Source organism: Aspergillus sydowii (assembly GCF_001890705.1).
Source record: "Aspergillus sydowii CBS 593.65 unplaced genomic scaffold ASPSYscaffold_4, whole genome shotgun sequence".
Taxonomy (NCBI): Eukaryota; Fungi; Ascomycota; class Eurotiomycetes; order Eurotiales; family Aspergillaceae; genus Aspergillus; species Aspergillus sydowii.
The window spans coordinates 2,280,483-2,300,893 of NW_024467862.1; the positions used below are offsets into that span (position 1 = coordinate 2,280,483).

Consider the following 20,411-nt stretch of genomic DNA (forward strand, 5'->3'; position numbering starts at 1 on the left):
ACTCGCGATGGAATGGATGTCTACGATCTTTGAATTCCTGACAAATAACAACGAATATATAATTGGAATTTGTGTCTCTGTCTCTTCATTTGGCTCTCAAGCAGAAATTCAACCCAATTGCTAGCTCGGCCAGGGCCCGTCCATGAGACCCGTAGGTAGTCCCGGACTCTGGAGAGCCTCTACACATGGAGAAACCTGTTCCTTTCTTCCCGAGTATCCGATGCCAACCAGGCCTAGGCTCCATCTGGGCTTGCAATTGCATTGACAGGGGAAATAATGTGAAGAATTTTCACCTCGAGATCGCGGCAAAAGTAGCATCGGAAAAAATCCCTCACTAGTACACACGGCCTCCATTTCACCGAGCCATAATATTAGAACAGGAGATGAAATTATTCACTGCAAGTGATCATGTGCGATCCCTTTCTGGTACTCATCGATACTTCAAGGACCTACTATTACTTGGTCATCGAGTATCGGTATGTAGACTTCAGAGTAATGACAGCTGCCTTCACGCTGGGGCTTTTGCGAGTATTCCCCCGCATTGTTCAATGGCTTGGCTGTGCTGGATGGTGTTTTTATATATTGATGCGCGATACGTGATTGCGATCCGAGGCCTCCGGCTTACCACCGAGGGCCCTTTTGAATCATGACCTGTGACACTATTATTGAAGAGTTTCAAATTGAAATCTCTGTCGCCTTTTTCCTTGTTCTTCAGCTGTGCTCGGACTTCCGCTCCAAAGGCCTCCAGCTGACCTTTTGACACCATCGCATCTGGAAATGGCGGATAGACCCGCAAAACATGGGGCGTTGCAGGTTGCCCGCGGCAAATCGAACTTCCTCCGAGGGGGTATAACTTCAAAACAAGAATTTATTTTTATACAACCTACTTTACGCTAATAGCGTGCACAACGCCGAAACTGGGATTGGACATAGCGGCCAAATTGGGTTGCTGTTGATAAATTTAGCTATTTCTCAGCAAGCTTCGTTCATGATATATATAAACAGGAGGCTCTGGATATCAAACTACTTAAACAAGCTGAAAAGATCGTGAGATTTTCGGACTAGTGCTTCTTCGACCTCTTTCTCTTCTTCCGCGGACCTCCGTCTCGGATATCGACCTTCTCTGTAGCATCGTCGGCTTGCTCTAAAGCGGAAGCAGCCTTGTCGTTACCAAAGACAAAGTCCCTTGGTCCTTCCTCATTGCCAAACGTATCCTTGCGCCATTGCCGCAGTCGGGCTTTCTTGCCCAACCTTTTCTGATCTCGCTGCTTCTTCTCCTCCTCACGGAATGCGGCATACTTCTTCAACCCGGCGAATTGGTTTAGGTGCGCATCGTCAGCCATCAGAATATCAAGGGCAGACAACCCAAAGCTCTGGGGCGATGTTTCACGGTAGCGGAATCCAGAATCATTACGCTTCGCAGAGTTGGGGAGAAGGGCAAGGTCGAGATCGAGATTGCGATCCACCGCTTCTTCGATACGAAGTTTGTCTTTGCGGGCCTCGCGTTTCTGGTCACGTCTCTCCTGGGCCTTGCTCTTCTTCTTCCCACCCTCGTCGTCATTTTCCATTTCGACGTCGGATAGCTCGACCTTGGGTTTTTCATCATCTTCAAAGTCAGGTACTAGGTCGTTGATGTCAATGTCGTCATCCCATGTGGGCTTCTTTGGTCGTTTCTTCTCGTCACCAGCCTCGTCTTCTGCGTAATAGCTGTCACCGAACCGCTTCTGCATTTCCTCCTCCCAGTTTTTGTCGTCCCAAGAGTCATCCAAAAATTTGATCCAGTCCTCATCGGTGAGCTCAGATGCACGGAAACCGGCAACTTCTTTGATCTTGTCAACCTTTTCTTGCAGTTCCGCCATTTTCAATTTGCGTAGTCGGTTCTTCTCTGATTCACGCTGTTTTTTCTCCTCCTCTTTCTTCGATCGAGCTTCTTCCCTGAGCTTCTTCCTGCCGCTCTTTTCTTCTCTGCGGACAGACTGCTTATTGGTTGTGTCACGAGCGTGGGTAACAAGCTGGTTGTTGAGTTTACTGGGGTCTTCAAATCGGAAGTTGTATGCTTCTTCCCAGGCTTCTGCTCGCTCATCTTCCTCTTCATCATCAGACTCGAAAGGTTGGAGCCCGGGTTTCCCAGCCTGCAACCAAGCCCTGGATGACATGAAATTGGAAAGAAACGTCTCGGGGTCTTTATCCGCATTTTCAACGTCCAACTCAGGAGTTTTCTCGCCCTTTGGGAGGGGCTCGGGTGCTGATTTGCGAACAAGAAAGCCTTCGTTTTCATCGTCCTCCTCGTCGGATCCAGACTCCTCACCAGCGGCGTGCATTTCCTTGACGATGGCACTCTTCAAGTCTTCTTGTTCTTGCGCATAAGTCCTCGGAGCATCCTCTGCGTCCTCGCCAAGATTGGCACCGCCTAGTAAGTTGTTTTTGTGGTAGTCTCTGAGGGTCATGGGTTTCTGCTTGTCCTCCCGATTTTGCGGGCCCGCGCTTTCGTTATCGAGAGATCGATAAAACGTGACATTTTGGTCATATACTCGAGGGTCCTTTGACCGAATAGCCTTGATAGTTTCCATGATCTCTGCGTCAACAGTCTCGGTAGCTAGTTCTGCGTCGTCGTCTTCATCTTCATCTTCCGAGGAGGATTCCTCATCCTCCGACTTCCCTAGTTTAGCCTCGACTATAACAAGAATTAGCATCCAATAAATTATCCATAATCCAACATCTTCCGGTAACATACGCTGCTGCCTCTCCTCTCTTCTCTTATTGTGTTCAAAGCGGCGTGCATAATCTTCGTTGATCTTGAATGCATCTCCCGTCGACAAGCCGCCGAGGGGAACACCGCCGGACTCATCCCCAGAATCACTAGACGAGTCCTCCTCGAGCAACTTGCGCGACTTTTTAGCAGGCGGCTCCATGGTTTATGTTCTTGCAATTGCCGTGTCTGTTTCTGCAGGAAAGAAAAAGTTGACCAGCTGCCGGCAGAAAAAAAATCGGTGACCCCTCACCGCCTGTTAGAAAATCCGCCTTATGTGCCCGAAATATTAGGCACTAGAGGCCTGGCCACCGGCCAGGTCACTGACGTCGGAGCCAATAATGTGATGGGACCCGCACGCCAATAGCTCTACTCAGAACAGGCGGCGGCTTTGCTCCTCAGCACTGCTTTCTGCTGACCTTCCTCGTGCTTATCTATGATAATCGTTACATGTTCACGACACCTCGCTTGAGCATCTAAATTATATTCCGAATTAGTGCTGTCTCATTACTCGCATCAAGTGTATGGCTGGTGACATGCACTAGATGTCGACCCAGCAGCCGCAGACGCCCGTACCCCAGGTCGGGAAGCTCGTCAGTGTGGTGTAAGTCGGCCAGAGATTCATGACCCCTGGCCCTTGGGCAATGCATTTTATTCCGACATCTTTAGAGCTTATCTGACATCGCTGGACTATACAGACCAGTCGGGCTAAAAGAAGCTGCTCTCGACTCGCCCACTTTCCGTGCCACCACCCTTCACTTTTCCGACCAGATCGAATATCTCGAACGATGGCTCGATGGCTATGCGAAGGCCGCATCGCGGCTCGCGACGGAGCTTGCGGCTCTAGAGGGTATAGTGGGCACGTTTCTCTCCTATTCCACGAACCCTCTCTCGGTTTCGGAAGCTACCCTGGATCATGATTATACTATGCTCTCAATGCGGAGAAGTGGCGAGAGTTCGAAAGACATGTGGAATGGCTTGGTTTTGGCAGCCCGGAAGATAGAGACTCTAGTTTCAGAACCAATTAGGGTCTTTATCCAGGAAGACTTGCGGAGTTTCAAGGTGAATGGACCAATGTCCTCGACACTGTTCGACGGTGGCTAATTCAATATAAGGAGAACCGTCGCATCCTCGATCATGCACAGAAACAGTACGACACGTTACAAGCGAGATACTCCTCCCAATCGAAATCTAAAGAACCCTCTTCACTGAGGGAAGATGCATTCCAGCTACACGAGGCTCGCAAGGCCTACCTCAAGGCGTCGATGGACTTTTCTGTCCAGGCGCCGCAGATACGAAATTCACTAGATCGGCTGTTAATCCGCGTTTCTTTCGATCAATGGAGGGAGCTGAAGACCCTTCACCACAGCCATGGAGCGGCATTTGCGAAATGGGGTCAAGAAATGGACCGTATCAAAGGTTGGCTACATGAGATGGAGGGCAGTGAGAGGTTCTCGAAACGGGAGCTTTTCTCTGCGAGAAGCCAGATCGAGGATGCTGCGGAGTCCGCTGTTCGGCCATCGCGTGAATTGGAGGACTACTCTATATCCACTGTCCCATATCTTGGGTCGCGCCCAATGTCATTCGACACAAAAGATGCCCGCCCTGAAAAGCAAGGATGGGTGAATTTGCGTGTTCTCTCAAACAAGCCTACTCGCGCGTCCTGGGTTAGACGTTGGGCTTTTCTAAAGAATGGTATCTTTGGTTGTTTGGTACAGGGTATACGAACCGGAGGTGTCGAAGAAACCGAGAGAATCGGTGTCCTTCTTTGCAGTATTCGCCCAGCTTTCCAAGAAGAACGGAGGTTCTGCTTCGAGGTTAAGACGAAGAGCAACAATATAATGCTTCAGGCAGAGACACAAAAGGAGCTCATGGACTGGATTGCAGCCTTTGAAACTGCTAAGAGGAAGGCATTGGAGAATCCGGCTAGCACCGACCTCTCAATTTCTGGAAAAGGAACTGTTCAGGATCCTGCTTTCGCCATATCTCAACCACCTGCTCCTGAGTTTGCAGCCGATCCTGCCGATTACTTGACGTCGAGTGTAAGCGATGAACAGAGTTCCTCAGATCGCAGTGGCATGCTTCCGCTTCCTGAACGCGATCCGTCTGCTTTCCGGAATAGTAGTGATCTTGGTGGACACAGACGTTTGACGCTGGACCCCGAGAGCCCTGCGAAGGATCATACCTCACGGCTTATCCAAAAGCTTGATCTTCATCGAAGGGGCAACAACACGGTGCAGCCCTCTAGCTCCATACCAGGAGCTGGTGGTGGCATAGCTAGCCTTATCTCTGCCAGTTATAGCGCTATATCATCAACCGACATTGATGCAAATAAGCTACTTCCACCGTCAACTCTTACGCCCGCAACGTTGGCAAACCCACCGGCTCCAACAAGCCTAAGCAAAGCAGCTGTACTGGTGAGCAACGAAAGGGGCATAGGAGTTGGCCTCGCCGACAGAACAGGTGGCATGCCAAGCGGCATGCTGGCAAACCTATGGGGAAGCTCGAATTGGAGCTTCATGAATAGGCTGGAACTTGGGTACAAGGGACTTCCTGAAGAGAAAGCCGCAAACCAGGACCCAGAAACTGCAACACTGGATACGATGGGCGGCTCTGCTGATGACAAACCGAAGTCACGCCATAGACCAACGGTGAGCTTGGATGGTGATACATCTAAAATCCAGCGAGCAATCTTGGGAGAGTCGCATGAATATCCGGACTATTATCCACCGCAGCTGAAAATTCAAGATGCGCAGTTCCGACTCCTTTTTCCCAACGTCAAAAAGGAGGAGCCTTTGGTTTTGGTATTCCGAGCCACCTGGAACCCTAACGATCAGCAAGAATTTCCTGGAAGAGCCTATGTCACTACTCGAAACATTTACTTCTATAGTCACTACTTTGGCCTGGTACTTACCACGAGCGTCTCTTTGGAGAAGATCAAGGAAGTCACGGCGGCCCCTGGGCGAGATTGTGATTTCCTGTTCCTTCACACTATCCCACCACCCGGGAATGATACGCCTGGTCGAATTACGGTGAAGACTTTTCTTGAACCGCTCAAGGTTCTCCAAAAGCGGTTGAATTTCCTCATTCATGATTCCACGGCTGTTGAGCCCCTGGAGCTAGAAGCCATTTTTAAATCGCTCAATAAGATGGCTACAGATCAGGTCACTCGGACCCCCAGCTTAGACAGCTGGGAAGATGTGGCCGCGGGAGATAAAACGGATGAACTTGAAGAGCAGCCAAAGTCTCATTTCCGCGCACCAATCTATATCGACAAGAACTTGGATTTGAATCGTTCTAGAGCTTCCAGTGACGCACCGAAATTCAGGCTTCCAACCCAACCCGTGCAGTATGTACCCCAGGGGAACCTGCACCTTGCAGCAGAAAAGGTCTTTGATCTTAGCACGAAGGCTGTCTTCCATATCCTATTTGGTGACAAGAGTGCTGTCTGGCAACTTCTCTTATACCAGAGGAGAGCTCGAAGTAAGCTACGTCTATTTCCATCTTATTGAAGTATTCTAACAATATTATTTCAGATATTAGACAAGGGCCCTGGGTCAGAGATGACTCTCGCCACTTGAAACGGGATTTTCAGTATCAGATCGAAACGGCCGACATATTCGGTGAGTATTCAGTCTGCCTCTACCGGATTTCCACGCTAATCCACAGTAGGCCGAACAAACACAAAGGAAATATCTGATTACCAGTTAATCGATGTCCTCAATGACCATCTCTGTTATGTTGTCACAGACAAAAGAACCCCATGGCATCTTCCTTTTAGACGAAATTTCAGGCTGGTCAATAAAATTGTGATCACTTTCGTTACTAAAGGGAAGTGTAAGCTATCTGTTTACACAAAAGTGGAATGGATATGGTCTCCTTATGGTCTTCAGCGTAAGTTTCCAACAGGCATCTCAATAAACCGCCAATGCTAAAACCCGAGTACAGGTATGATTGATAAACAGGCCATGGGCGACTTGGACGAAGATGCTATGGACCTCGTTGATCTAGTCGGGGACCAGGTGCGCAAGCTCGGTATACACAGTCGGACTAAGAAAGCAATCACGATTTTTGGCCATGTTGGACGACAGTCTCTTGCATCGCAGTTCAATCTTGAACCGGAAGCAAAAGTGGAACGCCGCAGACCGCGTGTTCAGAGAACATTATTCCAGATGCTTTACGAGACTTTTGTCTCATTCCTCCAGAGCGCGATTTCGTCAATAATTATCTGGATTTTCGCCCTCCTACGCTGGACCTTTAAGACCGCAAATGCCAACAAGGTCATACTCGCGCTGCTTGCCTCCAGTGTCTTGTTGAATGGTTATTATTCATCGCGAGCCACACTCGACTTGTGGCAAGAACGGAATGTTGGGGAATTCATGGCTCGTATCGGAATTCACCCTGACCGTGTTATGAGCAAAGCTATATACATGCGAGACATCGACGAAGAAATCGCCAACTCGACTCTGGGACAAGGCAGTGACAATGTGAGTGATTGCTTCTATACATTCCAGCAACAGACAATACGAGATTCCGCAGCTCCGCTATCGCTGGGCACGTCCAGCCGGAAGGAGGCGGTAGCCCGGGGCGCAACTAGAAGAATCCAGCAAACTCGTGAACGGCTCGGCGTGTATCGATACAACCTCCTCGTTGCCCTCCGCGTCATAAATAGTATCGAGAAAGAAGTTCTTCAGAGCGAGTGGGAGCGCTGGCTCCAGCAAGAAGTGCGACGTTGTCGACAGGTTGAAGGCCTGCTCGTGAACGAGGCTGACGATGAGAGCGGCACAGAAGGGGGTCAGACTGTGTTAGCAGGGCTTAACGGCGACGTAAAGCAGTGGTATGAAACGTATTGCTCTAGTTGCGAGAGGGAGCAAGAGCAATTTGCCACGGACGTCCAGCATGATCGCCCGAAGGAACCGTTTCTGTGAAGGCTCGTTATGATACCCGGTTATATAATGTTTGTCGAATATACGGAAGGGAACGTGGATAGGACGCTCAATGTCTGTGCCCATGCTCCCGCAAGAATATATAGGTATATAGCAATGCAAGAAATCGAAACAGCTCAACAGCTGCACTTGTGCAAGCCCTAATTTTGCCTCGGCTTGACTGTCCCTTCCTGGATGACATAATAAACAACAGTCCCCTCACCTCCCATTCCCTTATCAATCATAGCCAAAAGAAGCCTTTTTGAACCCCACTCTCCAGTGCGACGAGCCTTGGTCCGGTATTCGTAATACTCAGCCAACTTCGCAGCCTTGTCTGCATCCGCGCCGTCAGCCACCGCATCCGAGGACTGTTCTTCCGCCTCTGCCTTGGCCTCCTCCTCTACTTCGTCATTGAAAGGATTAGGCAGCGCATCGAACACCGCGGTCATCTTCTCCAAGCTCCATGATTGGCCCTGGACCGTTGGGACGACAAACATGCGATCTAGCTCTACATCGTCCTCGCGCAAACCGCGCTCGACCATGTAAAGCTGTTCATCGGGATGAGTGTAGACGCGGTGCGGTGGGATGCCAGATATCAATGATATTGGGAACTTCGTCGGCAAGTCGTGGATCTTGAGTGAGGTCCAGAGATGTTGGTGTTGCAGGTTGTGGAGGACTTGATGGGTGGTTGCGGCGAGGGGGTTGTCGGTGGCGGAGATGAGCTTGGTGAGCGCGGAGGGTTCAGGGATTTGAGGCGAAGGTGCTGCTTTTGTCATGTTGTTTGTTTCCAGGGTTTGTGACAAGATTGCAGCTAATGCGTGATGATTGGCAACTGCTCAGGCGCGGGGAGTTGGCTGTAGTACAGCGACTGCGGGCGGTGGGAGGAAAAAAGTTGCGCGCCGGAGATTAGCGGAGTTTGGGTCTGAGAACATGTGGCTTCAGCGGTTTCCCAGACTGGCTTCCTTCACTCAGGGTTGTCTCAGAATACTCTCCTTCCTCTTTCTGGACAGATATCCTCGTGTGCAAATTTCATATACTGCCCAATAATGGTCTTGTGTTGTGTTTGATTTGGACATTTGATTTGTTTTCTTTTGCATCACTCCTCCCAGTCCTATACAATGGCGCGTCAGAAGCAAACAAAGCCCACCCAACGCGCCGCATCTTCTGAGCTCGTAAACATGCTTCCAGGCGATCCTCCTGCCCAGTCAAAGCAGCAGAATGGGGGCGCAAAGGCAACTGTCGCAAGCGCAGCCGCAACTGACGACAAAGAGCACGGAGTTGCAGACACCCCCGGCTTGTTGCAGCTCGCGATTTGTGTCTTGGGGATATACGCTTCCTTGTATGTTCAGCAGGCATAGCAATCTCCCACCTATACTGACCTTTTATTTCCGCCTAGCCTGTCATGGGGTGTACTCCAAGAAGCGATTACCACGGTCTCCTACCCCGTCCGTCCTGCTACTGCAGCCGAACCAGAGCCACCCACCGAGCGGTTTACATTCTCGATTGTGTTGAATACTATACAGTCGACTTTTGCTGCAATTACCGGTTTCCTATATCTCTACTTCTCGACTCCCAAAAGCGCAAAGGTTCCATCGATTTTTCCGACCCAGAAGATCATCTTCCCTCTGGTCCTCGTCAGCATCTCGTCCTCTCTTGCTTCTCCATTTGGATATGCAAGTCTTGCGCACATTGACTACCTCACCTTCATTCTCGCCAAGTCGTGCAAATTGCTCCCAGTCATGTTCCTTCATCTGACTATCTTTCGCAAGCGTTATCCATTGTACAAGTACGGAGTGGTTCTTCTGGTTACTCTCGGCGTTGCGACGTTCACCCTTCACCACCCAGGGACAAGCAAGAAGGTTGCTGCTTCCGCCGCCAAGGGCCAATCGGGGTCATCGGCATGGGGCATCTTTCTCCTCTCTATCAATTTGCTGCTTGATGGGCTCACAAATACCACCCAAGACCATGTCTTCAGCTCTCCCCAGGTCTACACCCGATTCACGGGGCCACAGATGATGGTAGCCCAGAACGTCCTCTCAACTCTCCTGACTTCGGGTTATCTCCTAGTCATGCCCCATTTATCATCAACCGGCATCATACATGCGATCCTCCCGATCCCAATTCCGCCCTCGACCGAGATGGAGCTGGCGACTGCCGTGTCGTTTCTTTCCCGGCATCCCGAGGTTCTGAAGAGTGTCCTCGGGTTTGCAGCTTGCGGCGCGATTGGGCAGCTGTTCATTTTCTACACTCTGTCCCGATTCTCGTCTCTGCTCCTGGTGACGGTAACAGTGACCCGCAAAATGCTTACCATGCTTTTGAGCGTTTTTTGGTTTGGCCACTCACTATCCGCTGGACAGTGGCTTGGAATCAGTCTTGTCTTTGGTGGCATTGGGGCAGAAGCTGTCGTTCAGAGGCAGGAAAAGAAGGCCAAGGCGTTGGCTAAGAAGACGGAGTAGATTCATGTTAGCTTTCATATATTTTTGTTTTATAGATTTCTTTCTCAATTTAGCATTGCGGCATCCATGAAAGCGCGATTAATTGGTTATAAACATCAAACATTAATCCGTAACCGGAACAAAACCAGCCGCTACAGATAGTAATATATATTTCGGGAACCAATCACTCCCTCCCTTCAACCATGATAATATGGTACCCGTGTTCAGTTTTCGCTTCCGCATACTTGGGGTTACTACTCGTACTGGGCTCCAGCTCGAAAGCAACCTGTGCGTAGACTGGATCTAGCTCAGTCCTTTGTTTCCATCCCACCAACCCGCCTAGCAGCTGCGATTAGTATTTACCCACATACAGGGTTGGCGCATAACCTACCGTGTCTGGCCTTGTCTTCTGAATATTCTCTCGCAACGTCATCGAATTTGGCACCATTGCGGATCTTCTCCAGCGCCTCTTCTTTTTTGGAGAATTTCTCGCACTGCGTCTGTATTAGCACTCCTGGTTTTTCCTAGTTCGAGTAAGAGGCGTCTTGACTGGACCTGACGGAGGGGCATGGATATGACATGATGCATATGAGCTCCGTTGGGTCAGGCTAGGCAAGCAGGTACACCAGGGCGAAGTGAGATGTCAGCTGCAGCGCAGACTGTGCAGCGGTATAATGCCTCATCCACAGCTTGAGCCTTTCGCGACCTCGAATGAAAGTGAGGGAGTGTTAGGCGGTAAATATACATACAAGAATGTGCCGGGAATTCACTCTGGATACAGACTTCATTGCCTTGCCCTTGCCAGCAGCATTGCTGACGCTTTCGGGCTTTGCTTTCTCCTTGCCTTTGCCTTTCTTGTCGCCGCCGCCGCCGCCGCTTTTGGTATTGGTTTTACCCATTGCGGATTGGAAGCTGGCGTTGTTCTGTTGATTTGAGGGTGACGGGAAAGAAGAAGGGGGAGGAAGAGAAGGAAGGTGACCTTTTTGAAGGAGAGCTATATGAGGTCAGGAACAGCGAGTGGGGGCGTTGGCGGGGAGAGCGAGAGGCGAAACGAGGCCTGAGGCAGATTGGAAACGAGGCTGCGGTCACTTTGTCGAACTATACAGAGAGGCCCCGGCCTTATTTAACATAACGGGCGCCATGCCCATTTATTCCTGATATTGCCCTTCGGTTCCAGTCTTTGTTTCTATCTTGAGCTCCGCGGCTAAAAATTATATTATTCTTGCATTATTGAGGGTTGAGCTGAAAAACCTGGCCATTGCAACTGTTGGCGTTCCCATAGCTGTTACTGTCCAGCACGCCTTGCTCATTGTGGGAATGACTGCATCGGGTTCCTTTTCGTCTTTCTGATGCATCATCTGCTTTTGCCTCTGAACGTGCGCCGATAGGCTGGAGCTGCGTTTTGCACCGAGTACCGTGCCCTTCTAGGCATCGAGATCTCCTCCAGCTGCCAGCAATCATCGCTGCTGGGAATCCAATCAGGCCAGTCATGACGCGGAGGGAGAAAGAACCTGGATCCAACCTGGAGGCGGCCCGCATATCGCGACTGCCCGGCGACGCCTTCTACATTCCAGGATTTATCACGGAGGCCGAGGAGGCGAATCTCTTACAGAAGGTCAGTACTTCTTTTGCCTTCTTTGTTCGTCGCGCGTACCTTGGTCCTCCATGCATAGCCTATTCGGCTATCGACCTCTCTAACTACAAGGGACCCCCCGACTTTTCCCTTTCCCCGCCTTCTCCATCTTCGTCTCAAGATCTCTCTATATACTTACCACGGCGTTGCAAGCTCTACTGCTAGAGACTAACCAATCCATCAGATAACATCTGCCCCTCTCCCCCACTGGAAGAGCCTCTCCAGACGCCGTCTCCAAACCTATCCGTCATCACTGACAAGCTCCAACACACTGCTCTCCTCCCCGCTCCCTTCCTGGCTAACCACTCCCATCATAACTCCCAACTTCACCGCTCTGAACCTCTTCGCCGACTCCCCGCACAACGCCCCAAACCATGTTCTCGTGAATGAATACCAGCCTGGGCAGGGGATCATGCCCCATGAGGACGGGGCTGCATATCACCCGCTTGTTGCGACGGTGAGTTTGGGCGCGGAGATTGTGTTGGATTTGTATGAGAAGGGCAACAACAGAGACTATGATACAGATGAGGGTAATACTAGGAGCGAAGAAGAGCAAGCTCGGCAGCCGAAATACCGGATCTTGCAGGAGAGGCGCAGCCTCCTGGTTACGCGAGACGAACTCTACAAGGATTACCTGCATGGGATTGCGGAGCGAGACAAAGATGAGGACCTTGCGCCGGATTCTATATGCAACTGGGAGTTATTGGGCGAGCCGGAGCGGTTTCGTGCTGGGTGGTATATGAGGGAGACGAGAGTGAGTTTGACGTATCGCGATGTATTGAAGGTTGCGAAGGTGGGGAATACGATGAAGTTTTTGAATAGAAATATTTGATATAGTAATCTTTGATTGTGTCGGGTTGGTTCAAGCTAGCTAGCTGGATATTGGAGATGGTTCAATAAATCAATGGAATCATGTTCCATTTCCCCTGGACTGCGGCTTCGCCAAACTTTTCCTTGTACCATTTTCGGGTCGAGGAGGCCGTGACGCCTAGATTAACCGCGACAAAGACAAGCGCGGAGAGCAGCGTTTTGTTCACGGTCTCGCCCTTCGGAGCGCCTAGCAGCGCCAATGATAGGTATATTATGCACTCGGCTGTGTAGTGTGGACATATGATCCTGCTGAACATGGGGTGAGTAGGCAGGGTGTACTTCTTCAATGAGAATAGATAATGGTGGCAGTCGTGTTGGATGCCCGATGCAAGGATGAAGATGGGAATACTTAGGAGCGTACGCCCAGAGAAACGTGTCGTGAGGTTGAAATCATCTAGACTCAACTCATGAGCAAGAACCGTCCCTGCGCTACCAATCAGCTGGAAGCCTTGATTTGGATAATGTTATTTCCCTGAACGAACCTGCTCCCTCGATCCAGACTGCAACGGCCACCGCTAGGTAAAACCCTATACCTGCGAACCAATGAACAAACCACATTTTTGACGATGACGGCTTTGAGAAGCTAAGACACTCATTTAGCCGTCTCACCCCCTGGATCAGCATCAAGCCACAGCACAGCATAACCTGATTTATTGATATTTCTTCCCGCATGTGCTCCGGCCGGATTCGAGTTGCAATGGCCTGGAACGCGCGCCCGTGAGACAGCAGCTGCAGAGCCCAGAAGATCGACGACAGCACCGAGATGACGTAGAACTGCGTGAAGTAGCTGTGAGGGACTCTAAAAGTGGCGGCGTAATCAAGGGCGCGTGTCACCGCGGACATGTCCGAGGGCGAGGCTGAGGTCGACTTCGTGGTCGGCGTGGAAGCAGAGGCCTCCCACTCGACTGTAGCTGTTGATGTTGCACGAGCGCCATAAGGGATGAAGCGCGACCGAAGTGAAGCGGGCAAACTAACAGAGAAGATCTGGGGGATTTAGTTCACGTCCATTCTAGAGAGAAACCGTCGATAATGCCGATGCAGCAGCCCTGGTTCCCAGTGACGTTTCATACCATGCAAGCTGCGAAGAGGAAAAAAGCTCGAAGCGCGTCGACCGCGTCCATGTCTGTTATGGAGAGTGCAGGATCAACGATGTGAGCAATAAACTCCATCTTGAAACAACTCGGGAGCCAGATGTCTCGTCGACTCTCTGTCAGCGCTGATCCTATAACTAGTTATGACTGACAAGATGACAAGGAAGAAAGCAATGGAGATTGAGACCAAGCTCCGATCCCGAGATCTGGTCTCAGGTTTTTTTGATTACGATACGTTGCCGTCAAGGATTCGCATCTCAGCCCCAATTCAGGCCACCCAGCGGACTGCAGACACATCCATGATTACCATCGCAAGAATGCCAGCGCGCAATGCTCTTTGTCGAGCTGAGTTGGATGACTGCATCGCAAAACTAATCTTTTGCAACCATCCCCTCTCATGCATCTCTTTCACAGGCTGATCACGGGATCGCTAATCAGCTTCCCCTCTTTCTCATCCCGTGACTGCGAAATCCGAGTACGGTAACCTCTAAGCTGATCATGAAATCTGCGTGAAAAGGGGGGCAGCTTTCCAAGTGGGGCGATAAGCTGGCTGTTTATCGAGCCATGACTGGATAAAAACAAGCAGATCAGGGTGGTCCCAACAGAAAGACTGACCCATCTAAGCCGCAAGCGGTAACGGGCGACATGGCCACAGCGTTTCATTGGCGGTAAAGTGGATGCCTTGGCCGTCGAGCGAGTGGCGGGCCTTCCAAGGAAACCCCCTGAAGACGCAGTTGCTGAGTGGTGGTCCGCCTCACACCAGAAAAGAGGATTTTGGTCTCTGATTCACTCATGATTCATCCGCCACCCTCAGTTTCATCCCGGCATCCCCGCTCGCTTTGGGCCTTCGCGCATCGCAGAATCATCGATGGAGATGTCGAGCTGCGCCGTACTCAGATATTTGGCCGGACTGGGAACTACTGAGCAGGACATGGTACCGTAGCCTTGGAAGCGTCCCGTTTTCGAGCTGATTGGCACGAGACCGATGATTATTGCCTCGAGAGCTCTAAGCTGAGGATTGGTCTTTGACAGGCCAGAGTCTGACGGAATGGCTTGAAGAGACCGTTCCATCGCAGTGGTCTCCAGAAATGCTTTCTCAGGCGACTAAAGGACCCAAAGCTCAAGCAGATACAGAGAGAGCAAAAACGTGGACGACGCCTCTGTGATGGTATGGAGTACGAATAATCAAAATCAAAATAATAATTACGACGGACTGCTTTAGTTCCAGCCTGAGGCCACTCTGAGGCCGCTGCCACTGCCAGTCTGCCACCACACCCAAAGTAGTTTCACCCCCAGTCGCAGTAGACCCAGTCCCAGATCCAGTCTTGGTCATTGTTTCGCTTCTCTCTCTCTTCGCCATTCCTTCCTCCTCCTTTCCTCTCCCAACCCTCTTCTCTTCCCAGAAACGACCGCCCTTTCTCGCGCTCGACATTTTTATCTTATTATACCGACTCCTTTATCCGCGTCCCTCTTCACGACAGACCTTTCAAATTCTTCGCCCGTCCCTGTGTGCCACTCGCAATCCACCTTCAAAGCTCCTCCACCCACCACTCTCCTCGCCTCGCAACCGCTCCCTGTACTTGCCAGAACTTGGGCCGATCGGGTTTTGATCATCTCGGCCCTTTCGACCTTGACCAACAGTCACCATTCATTCCACACTCCTCGCCGTTCAGTCCTCGCCGCCTTTACCTAGCGTGGTCGACCACCGACTTCCGCGCCCAACTCCTGGTGTCCTTGACCCAAAAGCCATCCTGTCCGTTACGGCCTCCGAAAATGTCGAGCAGAATCCCAAGAAACCGAGTGTTACCGCTATGAGTGATGTTGACACTGTCCCCTCGCTGCCAGCTGCTCTGGATTCAGGACAACAAAACGCGTTTGCTGTCAAGGTGAATAGCCAGCCTGCTTTGGGGCCGCCCTCCCCAAGGAGGACGTCGAACCCGACCGTTCCTCGCGGTGAGGATGCTCCGGCTAAGGAGGTAGATTCCGCTGCTGGAGACGGTGATGGTCCTCCAAGCCCCAAGGCCGATTCGGAGGCCGAAACCATAATTCAGTCCGGGCGCGAGTCTCTGTCTCCAGAGAAACGACGAAAATTTATCAAGCATGAACCGAAACGACGTGACGATGGTAATGAACGTGTTGGCGACGACGAACTGCCCCCAAGTGATGTTCAGGTGAGGAAGAGCAAACCTGTGGATTCTGATAGTCATGATAGAAGCGACCGTGAAGCGCACCAGCCGAGTCCTCAGCAAAGAGAAGCTTCTCCGTCCATCGTAAAGATAGAGAAACAGGACGATCCCAAGTCTGTATCTAACAGGTTCGAGACTACCAGCACCTCGAGGAAGCGAAGTTTTAGTGAGAGTATCGATGAAGAGTCGGATATTGGTCGACGTGGACGGCACAAGGACTCGCCCGTTCGCAGTCGTGAGGAACATATTCTGAGTAATGGGCCAACGCTCCCTCGACCCGCATTCACCGATCGTTCTGTCTCCCCTGTTCGTCAGTCCCACAAGCGCACGGGGTCTGGTCCGCAACTCACCAACGGGAAAAAGAAGAAGGCTCCGACGCCTCTGGTTACGGGTTTCCAAAGGCAAGGCTCCGAGGACCGACTGTCCGTTTCATCAGCAAATGGTTCTCCTCATCCAAGTGCGTATGCCCGGAAGCTTGCCTCAGTTGATGGAAATTCTGCGTCTCCAGCACGGCCAACAAATTATAAGAAACTGCGAGATCAGAATGGCAGAACCCGTTTGGCGCGTGCTTGTGCGGCTCAGGAATTGGATACCGTGATTGCAAAACACGAGGAACGCCCGGAGGATTTGAACGTTGCCGACAACGCTGGGAACACCCCCCTACAGATCGCATCTTTGGAGGGTAGTGCTCCTATTGTTAAATATCTGATTGCTGCAGGGTGCGAAGTCGAAACATGTAACATCGATAAAGACACTCCGTTGATAGATGCAGCGGAGAATGGCCATGAAGAGGTTGTAAGGATCCTTTTAAAAGCCGGTGCAAACCCGCGGGCCGTCAACTCACAAGGAGACGAGCCGAGTGACCTTGTTCCGGATGACTGTGATGAAATTCGACGGCTGTTGGAAGAAGCAAAAGCTAAACCACGACCAAATCGACGATCAGAAGAAACAGTTGCGCCTCCAAACCGGGAATCCTCATCTAGGCGGATATCAGGCGCTAGCCCGCGCGATTCGCCCCCGGTTAGTGGTGGGCGTAGCCCTCCCCTCTTCAGCAGTATGGCGTCCAAGCGAAAGAGTGTGCGAAGTGAAGCTACGAGGAATGATCTGCTATGGACCAAGGCTACCCCCGAGAATCTCCAGGCATTTGCTGCGAAAGGTGACATTGCTGGCGTTGCAAATATACTAAACGTGGGGCAGAAAGCCGACACGGAATCAATGATCGCCGCTGCTAAGGGTGGTCACGACGAGGTCTTGTCGCTGCTACTTGGTATGGGGGATGCGGAGCCTGATCCCGCTCCATTACCGTCCCAGAAAGCTGGTCACAATACCCCAATGCTTGCTGCAATCGGCCGTGGAAACCTTGCTGTGATTAAGCTTTTCCTAGATCAGCCTGGGTTTAACCCAGCCCGTCGACTTTATGATGGTCTGACCTATTTCGAAATATCAAAGAAGCGCAGAGCAGACAATTGGGAGGAAGAATATGATACCCTCAAAGAGGCGTACGATAACCATTTTAAGAATAAGAAGCAGCGCAAGTCTGACCTCTCCCCACGTCAACGTCGGGAAAAGGAGAAGGACACAAAACGACCCATGCGCAGAGAATCCTCATCGCCCTTTTCTCGGTCCAGGAAAAACGCAAGTCCTGGGCCCCGCGATTCACCGAAGGATCTAGGTATCTCACGAGAGAAGAAGGGGGTCGCTCATCCAAGAGAGAAAGTCGGCTCTGGCGTTTCTCGTCCAAAACACACGCATCAGGACTCGGACACAGTTCGCACGGAACCATACAGGCAGAAACCTGTGTCGTCGATAAAGGATAGTGATTCAGCTCGGGGGGATGATGTCGTCAAACGAAGGCGCTTGATCGCGGGACGACCGCCCCAGGATCGAGATCGCAAGATGCCTAGCTTACCATCGTCGGACTCATTATCGGGCCGGGAGGATAATGTTAAAGCCCGGCCAGATAGTTCTTCTGAACCCGTTTCTAGAACCCCACAGCTGAAGCGCGGACGTAGCAGTGCTAGTCCTGAACGACCTCGTTCTCGCGGGCCTGAGTCCGAGCGTCATAATCGCGATGTTTTAAAGAAGAAGAGAAGGGTTCTGTCAGAGGAAGGGGCGCCAAATGTTACTAATGGAGGCCTAAAGAGACACCATACAGCTGCAGCTGATGATATCAAATCGCCTCCTCGGCAAAGACACGGTGTTAGCTCCAGTGACTCGAAGACGGATCGTTCAGAGGAATCACGCACTGCTTCTTCAAAAGACAGTAATTTGGTTAAAGAAGAACGGGAAAAGCACGAGATGAACGACCTGACTGACATTCCCATGGAGGAAGCGAAGTCGGCTGATGCGGACCAAGAAGTTCTCCAGACGGAAGAGACATTGAAACACAACCTGCCGGCTGACCAAGCCGAACCCGATGCTGATGTCGAGTCAGAGAGCCCTCCCGGCGAGACGGTCGAACAAAAGTTGGCCGAAAAGGCAGAGCAGGAACGAATAGCCGAAGAAGAACGGGTCGCCGCAGAGGCAGAAGCAGAAAAGGCTCGAGCTCAGAAGGAAGAGGAAGAACGAGTAGCTCGGGTGGCCCGCCTAGCCCAAGAGAAGGCCGAAGAAGAGCGAAAACGAAAAGAGGCCGAACAACGACGGATCAAACAAGCCGAGGATGAGCGCCAAAAGCGACTGGAACAAGAAAGGCAACGACTTGCGCGACTCCGTAGGGAGCAGGAAGAGCATGAACAACGGCGGCGGGATGCACTCCCTAGCCGGCTCTGTATAGCAGCCAATCTCGTCGGATCGAGTGACCCCCAAGCGCGAAGTCACTCATGGCTGAGAAAATTCATGCCAGTAGTTACAGCCGAAACCAAACAGCTTGATCCCGGTTGCAGTGCCGACGTTGCGAATGAGCGATGGGTTCCAAACTATCTTGTCGCGCCGTTGTTAGCCACAAACGACCTCCAGTTATCGCAGTACGCTAGTTGGGAGAAGCGCGACGTGACGCCATCCCAGCGAATGAACCTATGGCGAGTTACACGGCGAATGCTAGTGCAAGCAGATGATACAGAATTTTTAACGGCGTCATTTGGACAGATCATGCAGAAGGATAGCGAAACCCGGAGCAAGTATTTCAGTATGGAACATGTGTTTTGGGTTAAGGTATGTTTTGAGCATCTTATTTTTGCGGCATCATTATACTGACTTTCCAGCTATCCGACTTCATGGACCTCGTTCCACACATTCCGCATCTACACGGGTTAGACATCCAGTTCTTGAAGATGCATATCGACCAAGAACCGATTTTGAACCCTGCTCTGCAGCTATCGCAACCAAATGGGTTTATTAATGGGCCGCCGCATATCGGCAAACCTGCCCTTCCTTACGAACAAGGCTTGACGAATGGGCATGGGCACAGCCAGCCGAGTACATATGTCTGATTTTTGTTCCGTTCAGTCCGGATTACTTGTACAGATGGACGATTTTCCTTGCCTGTATGACTATGATACCTCTGTTGTGACGCGATACATGATAGGAGTAGTTGGATAGATGATACGGCTCTAGGCCGTAGCCAAATTTCCTTGAATACCACTTCGATAATAATTGAACTTTGGAGACCACTAAAGTATGGGCAATATAGAATTACCACGTGACATAGAAGCCACGCACGTGATCATGACTAAGAACTGTAGGGCACACGGATCCGGATCTAGGCGAGCACGGCGGAAATTAGCATCAGGATCCCACAATTTCAGATTCCACCCATATACCACCACGACTCTTCGAGGATATTCCGACATTCACACACCGTACTCACATATTATCAAAATGGTGCGTGCCACAAATATCAACACCCTGCGCAATTGAGACCAGCCACCATCACTATGCATTCATTCAATCGCTAACTCAGCTTTCTCCTCTATACAGTCGGACGGAGAAGAGACCGCTTCCAACCCCCCTGTCGCCGCCGATGAGGTCGAAGTCCCCGCCGAGTCTGGCGCTGGCGGCCAGATGTCCGTCCTCGACGCTCTGAAGGGTGTTCTTCGCATCTCCCTCATCCACGATGGTCTTGCCCGTGGTCTCCGTGAGGCCGCTAAGGCCCTTGACCGTCGCCAGGCTCACATGTGTGTCCTCAACGAGGGCTGTGAGGAGGAGGCCTACAAGAAGCTCGTTGTCGCTCTCTGCTCCGAGCACAAGATCCCTCTTATCAAGGTCCCCGACGGCAAGATGCTCGGCGAGTGGGTTGGTCTTTGTATGTTTCAACCATATTTTTATTCCTCAATGTGGTCTTTTTGGGAAGGTTCAGTGGGCTAACATGTTCTTTTTTCCTTGCTACAGGCCAGCTCGACCGTGAGGGTAACGCTCGCAAGGTTGTCAACTGCTCTTGCGTCGTTGTCAAGGACTGGGGTGAGGAGTCCCAGGAGCGCTCCGTCCTCCTCAACTACTTCCAGACCGAGCAGTAGATTGACCAGTCTCGGATTTGAAACGGCATTTATGGATGGGAGGATTTATGTGACATGATTATGAATTTTGC

The 20,411-nt window shown here is 51.2% G+C and overlaps 9 protein-coding genes across 9 annotated transcripts; 5 read left to right on the top strand and 4 right to left on the bottom strand.

Annotated features, from left to right (window-relative positions):
* Positions 1 to 874: 874 nt before the first annotated feature.
* Positions 875 to 3,064, bottom strand: ASPSYDRAFT_201449 (KRI1 family protein). The gene is made up of 2 exons (XM_040843800.1): positions 2,735 to 3,064; positions 875 to 2,674 (listed from the first exon to the last, which is right to left on the bottom strand). The coding sequence occupies exons 1-2, from the start codon at positions 2,910 to 2,912 to the stop codon at positions 1,062 to 1,064; spliced, it is 1,791 nt and encodes a 596-aa protein (XP_040703970.1). The 5' UTR covers positions 2,913 to 3,064; the 3' UTR covers positions 875 to 1,061.
* Positions 3,065 to 3,294: 230 nt separating this feature from the next.
* ASPSYDRAFT_149454 (putative transcription factor SipA3) lies at positions 3,295 to 7,677 on the top strand (the record flags this gene model as incomplete). Its single annotated transcript, XM_040841909.1, has 6 exons — positions 3,295 to 3,353; positions 3,448 to 3,811; positions 3,865 to 6,232; positions 6,286 to 6,372; positions 6,419 to 6,643; positions 6,698 to 7,677. The coding sequence occupies 6 exons, from the start codon at positions 3,295 to 3,297 to the stop codon at positions 7,675 to 7,677; spliced, it is 4,083 nt and encodes a 1,360-aa protein (XP_040703971.1).
* A 158-nt stretch (positions 7,678 to 7,835) lies between these two features.
* ASPSYDRAFT_149851 (uncharacterized protein) lies at positions 7,836 to 8,450 on the bottom strand (the record flags this gene model as incomplete). The annotated part of the gene is made up of 1 exon (XM_040841950.1): positions 7,836 to 8,450. The coding sequence occupies one exon, from the start codon at positions 8,448 to 8,450 to the stop codon at positions 7,836 to 7,838; it is 615 nt and encodes a 204-aa protein (XP_040703972.1).
* Positions 8,451 to 8,792: 342 nt separating this feature from the next.
* ASPSYDRAFT_150517 (UDP-galactose transporter HUT1) lies at positions 8,793 to 10,130 on the top strand (the record flags this gene model as incomplete). The annotated part of the gene is made up of 2 exons (XM_040842009.1): positions 8,793 to 9,013; positions 9,071 to 10,130. 2 exons carry the CDS (start codon positions 8,793 to 8,795, stop codon positions 10,128 to 10,130), a joined length of 1,281 nt encoding a protein of 426 aa, XP_040703973.1.
* Positions 10,131 to 10,293: 163 nt separating this feature from the next.
* Positions 10,294 to 11,008, bottom strand: ASPSYDRAFT_149329 (peptidylprolyl isomerase; the record flags this gene model as incomplete). The annotated part of the gene is made up of 3 exons (XM_040841891.1): positions 10,294 to 10,448; positions 10,501 to 10,603; positions 10,859 to 11,008. 3 exons carry the CDS (start codon positions 11,006 to 11,008, stop codon positions 10,294 to 10,296), a joined length of 408 nt encoding a protein of 135 aa, XP_040703974.1.
* A 313-nt stretch (positions 11,009 to 11,321) lies between these two features.
* On the top strand, positions 11,322 to 12,808 carry ASPSYDRAFT_930069 (uncharacterized protein). Its single transcript, XM_040852767.1, has 2 exons — positions 11,322 to 11,724; positions 11,927 to 12,808. Exons 1-2 carry the CDS (start codon positions 11,599 to 11,601, stop codon positions 12,572 to 12,574), a joined length of 774 nt encoding a protein of 257 aa, XP_040703975.1. The 5' UTR covers positions 11,322 to 11,598; the 3' UTR covers positions 12,575 to 12,808.
* ASPSYDRAFT_150228 (putative 3-oxo-5-alpha-steroid 4-dehydrogenase) lies at positions 12,636 to 13,733 on the bottom strand (the record flags this gene model as incomplete). Its single annotated transcript, XM_040841982.1, has 3 exons — positions 12,636 to 13,036; positions 13,095 to 13,596; positions 13,683 to 13,733. The coding sequence occupies 3 exons, from the start codon at positions 13,731 to 13,733 to the stop codon at positions 12,636 to 12,638; spliced, it is 954 nt and encodes a 317-aa protein (XP_040703976.1).
* Positions 13,734 to 14,868: 1,135 nt separating this feature from the next.
* ASPSYDRAFT_57624 (putative histone deacetylase complex subunit (Hos4)) lies at positions 14,869 to 19,317 on the top strand (the record flags this gene model as incomplete). The annotated part of the gene is made up of 3 exons (XM_040849398.1): positions 14,869 to 14,871; positions 15,377 to 19,039; positions 19,090 to 19,317. 3 exons carry the CDS (start codon positions 14,869 to 14,871, stop codon positions 19,315 to 19,317), a joined length of 3,894 nt encoding a protein of 1,297 aa, XP_040703977.1.
* Positions 19,318 to 19,801: 484 nt separating this feature from the next.
* ASPSYDRAFT_149414 (40S ribosomal protein eS12) lies at positions 19,802 to 20,340 on the top strand (the record flags this gene model as incomplete). The annotated part of the gene is made up of 2 exons (XM_040841907.1): positions 19,802 to 20,129; positions 20,216 to 20,340. Coding segments are annotated over 2 exons (453 nt in total), but the record flags the coding sequence as incomplete, so codon positions are not given.
* Between the last annotated feature and the right edge of the window lie 71 nt (positions 20,341 to 20,411).

Coding starts and splice junctions, on each gene's coding strand:
- ASPSYDRAFT_201449 (XM_040843800.1), bottom strand. CDS start 2,912: ATGGAGCCGCCTGCTAAAAAGTCGCGCAAGTTGCTCGAGGAGGACTCG. Junction 2,675..2,734: donor AAGAGAGGAGAGGCAGCAGC/GTATGTTACCGG, acceptor TTCTTGTTATAG/TCGAGGCTAAACTAGGGAAG.
- ASPSYDRAFT_930069 (XM_040852767.1), top strand. CDS start 11,599: ATGACGCGGAGGGAGAAAGAACCTGGATCCAACCTGGAGGCGGCCCGC. Junction 11,725..11,926: donor AGGCGAATCTCTTACAGAAG/GTCAGTACTTCT, acceptor CCAATCCATCAG/ATAACATCTGCCCCTCTCCC.